Genomic DNA, 11,417 nt, shown 5'->3' with positions numbered 1-11,417 from the left:
GCAGAGTTTGGGGCACTGGACGCCGGTTAGGATAAGAACGTATGATGAAGAGAAGGGAATCAGCAAAGGGGCGTGACTGCAAATGACAGAAAAGCAGCATTTGGATGCTAATTGGCAGAGAAAATAATTTGCTTGTCTCACTGATGACACAAACAATGCCTGTAGTGTGGTGTCCCATTGGTCGAGGCACATGTGTGTGTTGAGAAGGGTTATAGCTATTGAGGCAGTTGTTCCTGTTTGTTTACAATGTAATATTATATCCAAATGTTTATTTTAGATTATCCTATCTGTAATAATGTATTGATTATCATATAAATTGTGAGATTCTGTCCCTTACTGTATCAGGCTTGAACTTATGGTGCCCTAATGAAGTTACTGTGGTCATTCATGTTAAAGCAAGATTTTGGTGAATGATATTTGCCACTTGATTGTACCTGCATAAGTAATCAGATTCAGTTAAACTGCTGCAGGATCCCAGAATGTGTTGGATTGTGTCTGGTTTCTCTTTGCATTTTCTGCGTATTGCCTTGTTTGTTTGTATTGTATGTATTTTTTTGTTTTATTTTTCTCTTTGTTAATCATCTTGTCCTGTATTTCTGCAAGGAACCCCTCTTTTTCTAGGAAGATGTCTTCAAATCTCAGTCAGGTTCTCGGTGCTTCCTTGTCAACATCTAGTCTGCTCAGATTGTTGGGATGTCTCCCATGGAGGGTCATACTCATTGTTAATGTTTTCCTGCCTATAAATGATTTATTTTTCTGGGTTAGCCTCTCATTTAACTTTTCTGGTCTGTATCTCTTATCACAATTGCATTTACACACATGGAGCATTGGATCCTTCTAATTTTTGATGAAGATATACACTTAGAAGTTTTATCTGACTGTTGTGTGATTTTTTTTCATGTGTGTTATTCAGCTTCCTCCTTCTGTCTAAGGTAGTGTTAATCTACTTAAATAGAGTTTGAGTTTAAATAGGCTTTTCTAAAGTTTCATTTCAGTTCTTATTTATCTTTGCAATTCTTTTTTCTGACTGAAATGGGACCAAGATATTTTCATTTTAAAAAGCCATTGATGGAAGTGTTTATTTCCTTTGTTGTATTTGTTAACTATTGAACTCTGTTTGGCAGGGTTTTTTTTTTAAGCCTTGAACTAAATTTTGTCAAAGTTTCTCTTGATTTTTGCACTACTTTCTATTGTCTTTGCTTGTTGATTTTCCAGATACGTGGGTATCAAGAGTCCTGATGAAGGGTCTTGGCCCGAAATGTTGATTCCCATCCATAGATGCTACCTGACATGTTGAGCTCCTCCAGCAATTTTTGTGTATTTCTCTAGATTTCTAGCATCTGCAGGTCCTCTTGTTTCCCAGGTATTTCTAAGTTTCTTGAAAGAACAAGCTGGTAATGGGGTTGTGTGGCCCTGTTTCTAAAATATTAAATAAAATCATTCGAAAGAGGTGGCATAGGGTTGGAAGGTGTAGAACTTGTGGCTAGAATTAAGGAACAGCAAATGTAAAAAAAGTCCCTGATGGGAATTGTATAGAGACCACCCAAGCAGTATTAAAGTATGTGGTCCACAAATTACAATGGGAGATAAGAGGGCAATGTTACAATAGTCATGGGGGATTGTCATGCAGTTGATTAGGAAAATTAGTAAGATCCATCAAGAAGGCAGTATCCATTATTAAGGATTCCCAGCACCAAAGATATGCCCTCTGTGCAATAACACCATCAGGGAGGTAGAACAGGAGCGTGAGAATACACATCAACATTTTAGTAGTAGCTGCTTCCTCTCTTCCATCTGATTTCTAAACGGATCAATAACTCATTGACACTACCTCAATATTTTGATCACTTCTTGCAGTATTTATTTTACTGCATATTTCTTCATGTAGTTACTTAACTGGGCACATCGATCCTTGTGGAGCACAGACCATTAACAAACTCCTATCTCTATCGTTCTCTGGAGTCGTGACATGGCTGAGGTTCATCAACGCTTCTTCAATGCATTCCATCGGCTTTACAGGCGTATAAGAGTCCTGTGGTCCGGCCTTGCCCGCTTCCACCCCTCACGACGCAGACGTAGGAAATTTCTTATTGCAGTGAACTGCTGCACAAAACAAGACCTTTCACGACATATGTCAGGGGAAATAATCTTGATTTTGAATGTGAGATCTTCAGTATTCACGCGTGGAAATCATAGACAGGGTGCAGAGGAGATTTACAGGGATGTTGCCTGGATTGGGGAGCAAGTCTTGTGAAAGCAGATTGAATGAACTCGGCCTTTTCTCCTTGGAGCGACGAAGGATGAGAGGTGACCCGATGGAGGTGACCTGATGGAGGTGTACAAGATGATAAAGGCATTGAAATTGTGGCTTCTTCCCAGGGCTGAAATGGTTGCCACAAGAGGACATAGGTTTAAGGTGCTGGGGAGTTGGCACCGAGGAGATGTCAGGGGTACGTTTTTCACTCAGAGAGTGGTGAGTGCGTGGAATGGGCTGCCGGAAACGTTGGTGGAGGCAATACGATGGGGTCTTTTAAGAGACTTTTGGATCGGTACATGAAGCTTAGAAAAATAGGGGGCTACGGATAAGCGGCGAATCTAGTATAAAAAGAGAGCTTTGGGGACATTCCAGAGACCCAGTGAGTGTAGGAACAGAGCTCTTCGAATTAAATAAAAGTATGGAATGGGCAAGCGTGATGGCATTGTCTTGTGTAGGCCCCCGGTTAGACTAGGGGTTTCATGCTTTGTCTCATGTGGCGTGGACGAAACGAAACAGAAGCCAAAGAAATACATCAGAGAACTGGGTCGTGGATACCCATTGTACAAAGCAGGCAGGATGGTGGAGGAATGCTCCTCCTGTAGGATGTGGAAAATCATGGAACCTCAGGATCTCCCCGATGACTACACACGCGAGAAGAGCAGCCAACTCCAGCTCATGAAATACCGCATTAAGAATCTGGAGCTGGTGTTGGGTGAGCTTAGGACCATCCGGGAGACAGAACATTTAATAGATAGGACTATTAGCCAGGTGGTTACACCCAGAGGGCAGAATTCGGGCAATCGATGTATGAACACCGAGAAAGGAAAAGGAAGAAGTAAGAAATTGCAGGGTCTTTCTGTAGACCTTTGGATACTGCTGAGGGCGATGACGTATCTGGACACTGTGGTCAGCTCTGATCCTCAGAACGGTAAGGTGAATTCAAGCGGAGCAATAGTCATAGGGGATTGGATAATTAGTGGGTCTGATAGGAGATTCTGCGGCAGCAAAAGGGAAGCCGGAGTAATGTGTTGCCTCCAGGATGTCTCCGGAAGTTTGCAGAATATTCTTGAAAATGAGCGTGAGCAGCCAGAGGTCGCGGTAGATGTTGGTACCAATGACATAGGCAGGAGAGAGGTAGAGGCCTGGGCAGTAAGTTTAGAGAGTTAGGAGGGAGGCTGAAGAGCAGGACCTCCAAGGTGGTAATCTCCGGATTACACCCGGTGCGAGGAGCTGGAGAAGGTCACAACAGGAATATAGGCAGATGAATACGTGACTGAGGAGGTGGTGCAGGGTTTCATATTCTCAGATCATTGGAATCCTCTCTGGGAAAGGAGTGGCCTTTACAAGTGAGACGCGAGGCATGTGAACTGGAAGGGAATCAATATCCTGGAAGGGAAGTTTGCTGACGCTGAAGTGAAGAGGCAGAGGATGGGGCGGTTGCCGCACAAGGAATGACAGATAATGAAGCACTGAGCTCGATGGTTGGAAATGTGACTATTTTAATGCAGGTCGAACCATAAACAGGGCAGGGCGGATGAACTGGGATCAATACGTTAAACTATGATATTTTGGCCATTACCGAAAGTTGGATCCCTCGGGGCAGGAATGACTGCTGAGTGTTCCGGGAGTCAGATATTTCAAAACGGGCAGGGAGGGAGGAGAAGAGGTGGGACAGTGGTACTCCTAATCAGGGCTATTATCACGGCTGCAGAAAAGGTGGAAGTCATGAAGGGTCTGTCCACTGAGTCATTGTGAATGGAAGTCAGAAACGGGAATGGGAAAATAACACTACTAGTTGCTTTTGTAGTTAACACCCTAACCCCGCAATTGTAACAGAAGCATTGAGGAACGGTTGGGGAGGCAGTTTCTGAAACGCTGCAAGAATAATAGGGTTGTTGTGATGGGTGATCTTAACTTTCATAATATTGACAGTCACCTCCTTAAAGCAAGCAGCTTTGATGTAATGGAGTTTGCTAAGAGTATTCCGAAAGGTTTCCTGACACGATATGTAGGTAAACCAATTGCAGGAAGGGCTGTATCTGATCTGGTACTGGAAAATTAACGTCGTCTCGGTGGAAGAGAATTTTGGAGGTAATGATCGCAAATCTATCTCCTTTACCATGGTGCATGAGCGAAATAGAAGCAGACAATTTGCGAAAAGTTGTAGAAAATCTAGTTAAGAAGAGAAGAAATGCTTGTGAAAGTTTCAAGAAACTATGTACTTTTTCAACTCTAGAAAATTATAAGGGTGCCAGGAAGGAGCCCAAAAATGAAATTAGGAGAGCTAGACGGAGCCACGAGAAGGCCTTGGTGAGCAGGATTAAGGAAAACCCCAAGGCATTCTACAAGTATGTGAGGAGCAAGTCGATGAGCCTTGTGAGTGTAAGACCAATCATGAGTGAAAGTGGAAACATGCTCATGGAGCTGGAGGAACTAGCAGAGGCCCTTTAAGAATACTTTGCTTCAGTAGTTACCAGTGAAAACGACCTTGGCAATTGTGGGGAGTGAAACGGACTGAAACGCTTGAGTGTATAAACATTAGGAAAGAGGCTGCACTAGAGATTTTGAAGCTATTAAGTTAGATAAGACGCCGGGACCGGATGAGTTGTACACCAGGCTACTGTGGGAAGCGAGGGAAGGGATTGCTGAGACACTGGCGGTGACTTATCGGCAGCAGGAACGGGAGACGAGCCATAGGATTGAATGCTTGTAAACGTTGTTCTTGTGTACAAGAAAGAGAGAAGAGATCATAAATTATAGACCAATGAGTCTTGCTTCAGTGGTGGGCAAGTTATTGAAAAGGATACTGAAAGCCAGGATTGATGAGCATTTGGAGGGACATAATCTGCTTTAGCATAGTCAGCATGGCCTTTTCAAGGGCAGGTGCCTAATGAAACTGTCTGAATTATTTTGATGATGTAACAAAGTACATTGATAAAGGTAGAGCAGTGGATACTCTAAGGATTATAACGATTTCAGTAACGCACTTGATATGGTCCCCCATGCGAGGCTCATTCAGAAAGTAATGAGGCGTAGGATCAAGGAGACATTGCTTTCTGGATCCAGAATTAGATTGCCAAAAAACGGAAGTGACGATTGTCCATAGTTCATATTCTGCATGGAGGACGGTGACCAGTAGGGTTCCACAGTGATCTTTTCAGGAACCTCTCCTCTTTGTAAATATTATAAATGACCTGGATGAGCAAGTTGAAGTTGGGGTGGGGGGGGGGGGTGTGGGTGGGTAGCAAGTTTACTGATGATACAAAAGTTGGTGTTGTACTGGATAGTCTGGAGGTTTGTCAGAAGTTACAGCGGGGCATTGATAGGAAGCAGAACTGGGCTGGGAAGTGGAAGGTGGAGTTCAGCTCAGATGTGTGAAGCGGTTCATAATGGTAGGTCATATTTTAAGAAAATGTTTTATTAATAATAAGTGTCTTGGCAGTGTTGCGGATCAACGAGAGCTTGGGCTCCCTCCCCATAGGACAGGCAAAGCTGCTGCGCAGGTTGACAGTGTTGATAAGAAGGCGCATAGCGTGATGGTCCTCATCAACCGTGGGACTGAGTGAATGCAAGAGCCTTGCGATAATGTTACAGCAAGGGAAGACCATAGTTAGACCCCACTTGGAGTACTACGTTCAGTTCTGATCATCTCTCTGCAGGAAAGATGTGGATATCATGGACAGAGTGTAGAAGAAGTTTACAAGGAGGTTGCGGGAGTGGAGTGAATTCCTTCTGAGAACAGGTTGAGTTAACTTGGCCTTTTCTCCTTGAAGCGAGGGAGAAAGAGAGGTGACCTGACGGAGGTGTAAAAGAAGCTGAGAAGAATTGATCGTGCGGATAGCCAAAGGCTTTTTCTCACCCAGAGCTTAAATGGCTACCATGAGTTGGCATAGTTTTAAGGTGCTTAGAAGAAGGTAGACAGGAAATTTCAGAGGTATATTTTTCACACAGAGAGTGGCGGGTGAGTAGAAAGCACTGCCAACAAAGGTGGGAGATGCTGATTAAATAGGTTCCTTTAAGAGAGATAAGTAGATGAAGCTCGGAAAATAGAGAGCCATGCTGTAGGGAAATTCTCGGCAGTTTCCTGAGCAGTTTATATGATGGGTACAACACTCTATGCCAAAGACCCAATAATGTGCCGTAGATTTCCGAGTTTCTATGTTTTCATCAATACGTCCGTTAGTGGGAACAGAGCAATAGAAAATAACAATCTGAAAATCAGCATATTCATCTTTCTGCATTGGAGGAAAGGACATGCTGTCAGTGTACTACATTTTATTTGATGTGAAATCAATACTGTAAATAATAAAAGAAGTTGTGCACTTGTTTATAAATTTGGCCTGCCAAATAAATCAAAGTTATTTCTTGTTGTATAAAAGGGATTGCAATTAAATTCCAATACCGATAAGAATAATATTTTCGTGAATATATTAAAGTGTCCAGATTTTAAGAGTGCAATGTAATCGCACTGACAGTGACATTAACTTTAAAATGGATTACAAGCATCGCTAAAGTATGCTACCTCAATAGAAATGTGCAATTTAATTCAAAAGCATCATATGGAATTCTTCCCTCATTTATTATAGCAGTTCCAGAGCCTGTCGCTAATATTTGACTACGGCACACGTTATTGTGCCTATATTGAACAATTCTACAACAGCGTACTTCACAGACAATAACATATAGAAAGTGCAAGCAAAAGAGTTTGTTTTTCGGTCTTCATCGGGCTGATGTGAAGGATGGGAATAAACCGTTGACGATTTGAGCTGCAAGTGACTTGGAAATCCTGAACTGTTGTCGTTCATTTCATCGTTGTTGTCAGTCGAAGAGAAAACACGGAAAGCCAGATGTAAGCGAACCTAGGACTTGGGCTCTGATATAGAGAAAATTACTGGCGTCAAATTGAGCACAAAACACAGTTTCACCAAACAAACAGCACACACAAACTGCTTGTGGAACGCAGCAGACCAGGCAGCATCTATAGGGAGAAGCAGTTACTACGTTTCGGGCCAAGACCCTTCGTCAAGACTAATTAAAAGGGATGATAGTAAGAGATTCGAAAGTAGGAAGGGGAAAGGGAAATGAGAAATGACAGGAGAAGACCGGAGTGGGTGGGGTGAAGCTGAGAGCCGGAAAGGTGATGGGCAAAAGGCATACAGAGCTGGAGAAGGGAAAGGATCATAGGACGGGAGCCCTAGGGAGAAAGAAAGCGGGAGGGGTGCACCAGTGGGAGATGGAGAACAGGCAGAGTGATGGGCAGAAACAGAGAAAAAAAGAGGGTGGGGGAATCTAAATATATCAGGGATAGGGTACGAAGGGGAGGAGGGGTATTAACTGAAGTTGGAGAAGTCAATGTTCATGCCATCAGTTTGAAGGCTACCCAGCGGTATATAAGGAGTTGTTCCTCCAACCTGAGTGTGCCTTCATCTTGACAGTAGAGGAGGCCATGGATAGAAATATCAAATTGGGATTTGTCTATCTGATATCTGATATCTGATATGTCTATCCATGGCCTCCTCTACTGTCCATTCCCATTCTGATTTGTCTATCCATGGCCTCCTCTACTGTCCATTCCCATTCTGATTTGTCTATCCATGGCCTCCTCTACTGTCCATTCCCATTCTGATTTGTCTATCCATGGCCTCCTCCACTGTCCATTCCCATTCTGATATGTCTATCCATGGCTTCCTCTACTGTCCATTCCCATTCTGATATGTCTATCCATGGCCTCCTCTACTGACAAGATGAAGCCACACTCAGCTTGGAAGAACAACACCTTATATACCAGCTGGGTAGCCTCCAACCTAATGGCGTGAGCATTGCCTTCTCTGAGCTTCCGTTAATGCCCCTCCTCCTCTTCTTAACCCATCCCTGACATATTTAGTTTTTCCCCGCCTAGCGGAATATCAGGACAACCACTGTCCGTAATTTTCACACAGTCTAAGGAATAATTTATGACACTCACAACATCATTGCGATCGTCAGGAACCAGGTCAGGGAGCGATTATATATAAAGCATTATTTCTGACGATTGCCACTGTGCAGCAAATTACTTGGGATGATGACCTATTTTGTCATACTCCAAGTATGCTCGTTTATTTCATATTTAAAGGACTATAATTCAAAGTGAATTAAAAGGGGTAAATCAGACCTTTGTTAAATTGAATGCTGACTACAGGCTTTAATAACACGCTTCTTGTAACGCAAGACCCTTACAAAACCACGAGATTGTTCAATCACATCAATACGCACAAGTTACGACAATTTTCTTTGCCGGTTTATGATCACAGACAGATTGAACTAAAGTACAGCAAAATGAAAATAAGTGTACCGACCGTGTATACTGGAAAACAAACCTTCAGGGTCTTGTGGAGCATGACATGTACTGTATAGATCGTCGTCGGTGTGACATTCGACTTCATTAATGGAATGAGTGGATCCAGTAACTAAAATTCAATGAAATAGATATTCAAGACATTTATTTGGTATTTTTCTTGTTTTTGTAATGAACACATCATTCAATCATTACATCAATGACAGTATCATCATTACCATACATGGCATAATCCTTGAATACTCTTCAATGGAAGATAAAAGGAAGATGTGTGTTCCGCCTTGAATTGATAATAAAATAATCTAAATGTGTACATGGAATCGATTTTATTGCGAACTCGTGTGCGTATTGCTTTTGGAAACGCTATCATTGACGAATGAAGATAACTACGGCAATCCTGCAGCAGGTGAATGAGAACAATATATAGAATGAAAGATAGATAGACTGATAAAGTAATACGATGAAAGGGTACTTATCACGGCTTTTCTTTAAGTGGGGACAGTTTATGTTCGGTTACAGTTCAGTCGATATACTAAGTAGAAGTAAAAGAAGCTAAAGTGACTGAAGTCGTCATCCAGTTAGCAGAACATGTTCAGAGGGAGAATGAGTTCACGTTTCTAGTTAATGTCTTCGTACTAGAATGTGAGTAGGCATGACCCTGGAAAGTTTGGAAGAGTGAGTCATAGTTCGTGGTGGGTAAATTATTCGGGAGGATAGTCTGTGAAATAATTTACCTGATTAAATCACGCTTAGAATATCACATTCACTTCTGGTCAGCTCATTTTTAGAACGGCATGAATCCTCAGAGACGGTGTAGAAGAGATTTAACAGAATGATGCCCGAAGTAGGGGGCGCAATTTTTAATTACAGATTGTTCGGTATAGAGTGCTCCTCCTCAGAGCCTTTTCCAAGATCGGAAATGGCTGATATGAGGGAGCTACCTTTAATCTGATTCGAAGAAATAATGCAGTGTTGTCAGTGGTAATTTTGCTAGGGGTGAAAGCGGGGAACGCCCTTTCGAGGCTGGTATTGGAGATAGATATATTAGGGCCATTTAGAAAACTTTTTATGTGGCCACGTGTGGTCAATTGCTTTATGTGAAAGCAACTAAAGAATGTGTAGGATGGGAGAGCAAAATTGATCCCGTGTAAGTTAACAGGTCGGCACAACATCGTGAGCGTAATGAACCGTAATGTGCCATATTGCTCCATGTTCAGTGTTCTCTGTTCCACATTCTATTGCCGAACAGAGAAAAGTTTAGAAAGAAGGCTCTTCGAAATTGCTGAAAAAAACCTAGTTGTTTCAGGAAAGAGGAAAGGAAATGCCTCTAATACTCTGAGGATTATATCAGCAGATGCTGGCAGTGTATGCTTCAGATTTGTATTATTAATTGAGGTTCCGTACAATGATCGTGAGTGATATCATACCATTCCAGACTCCAGACTGAGATAGCTGAAACCTGGTTCACAGCATCCCTCACAATTCATATCTATTGTGCTACGGAACAATAGATATGCATTTTCATCGTCTATTTACCACACGTCTTTATGCCCTCGAAGCTTCTGACTTAATTTCCCACGTTCTATAAGGGTTCCTTGCCTCTCATCCGATCTCGCCTATCACCAACCAACCTACCCTCCTTTCCCATGCTCCAGCTCCTTATTTTGGCTTCTGTAACTCCTTCACAGAGCCAATAAAATGTTTTGGTTCTAAATGTTGACCGTTCATTCTCTACCATAGGTGCACCTTGATCTGCTGAGTTCCATTAGAATACTGTGTGCTTTGCCAAGATTGTCAGCATCCGCAGAATCTCTTGTGTTTATTGTATGATGCCCCATTATTATTTTTGTTACAATTTCATTTCTGAAGTACCTACAGAGCCGTGAGTTTTTGTTGCTCCTTGATTTTGATAACAATATTGGATGAATTGAGACGGTATCAATTTGTACATCGCGGATTTTGTGTCATAATACACACCTGAATCTTGCATCTCAGAAAAATTCTTGAATGGTGGAATATTCTCAATTTCCTCATAAATTGCTTGGTAAAAGTCAATAGGTAATCCTTGGCCACTCATTAGTGTACCTAATGAAGAGGGAGTTGAGATGAACATCGGCATCAACGAATTTGTACACGAATATTATGATTAAATTAAAATAAATTAAAATGATCTTAGTCAAGTTGAAGAGTCAGGGAACGTGATCGTTGAATCGGACTGATGTGTGCATCATAGCCCTGGCCAATCAACCGAATAAATTTGACATCAGAAGGACGAAGGGAAAGGTACAGAAGAACGAGTATATTTCCGATCTTTGTTTCATAATGAATACACATCACATTTGAATCGAAGACGAGTTTAATATTATTATTAGATAGATGTAGATGCCATCAGTATGGCAGCGGACGAAGACAGGATGGAAATTCACACGTCACTCCAGCACCTAACAGAGAAAGTTTGGCTGTGTCAAAGAAATTTAAAAGCATCGCGAATATTCAATGATAAAATGATAAGAAGAAAAGGAATGGGGAAAATGCATTGTCTTACTTCGATTGGGAGAACCGAATCAGAATATTCGAGAATACACAGCAGATTTTTGAAACTTATACGTCCAGATGTTCAGCGCATGGATGTTTTACAGTGAAATAAACAGTGAAGCAGCCACTTACCAAATCAGATTTAACCTTCAATTTCCATTACTGCATAATGAAAATTTATCATTAATCCACGAACAGTAAGGGACAGTGAAAGCCACCATTATAAATGTCTCACAGAAGTCAAATTAATTTCGAACTAAAGCGGTGAAAACATATTTAATTTAGTCTTTT

General features: G+C 41.8%; 1 protein-coding gene across 1 annotated transcript in view; it reads right to left on the bottom strand.

Annotated features, from left to right (window-relative positions):
* Positions 1-6,410: 6,410 nt before the first annotated feature.
* Positions 6,411-11,417, bottom strand: part of LOC140722311 (scavenger receptor cysteine-rich domain-containing protein DMBT1-like) — a 39,223-nt gene continuing 34,216 nt past the window's right edge. The window contains exons 13-15 of the mRNA XM_073037097.1: positions 10,569-10,676; positions 8,614-8,703; positions 6,411-7,130 (exon numbers count right to left, since the gene is read on the bottom strand). Of these exons, the coding sequence (XP_072893198.1) occupies positions 7,117-7,130; positions 8,614-8,703; positions 10,569-10,676 (212 nt within the window). The 3' untranslated portion in view covers positions 6,411-7,116. The remainder of the gene's footprint in view (positions 7,131-8,613; positions 8,704-10,568; positions 10,677-11,417) is intronic.

This window comes from Hemitrygon akajei, unplaced genomic scaffold (assembly GCF_048418815.1).
Source record: "Hemitrygon akajei unplaced genomic scaffold, sHemAka1.3 Scf000074, whole genome shotgun sequence".
NCBI classification, from domain to species: domain Eukaryota; kingdom Metazoa; phylum Chordata; class Chondrichthyes; order Myliobatiformes; family Dasyatidae; genus Hemitrygon; species Hemitrygon akajei.
Note: the sequence above shows the minus strand (reverse complement) of the source record. Positions and strands in the feature narration are given on the sequence as shown.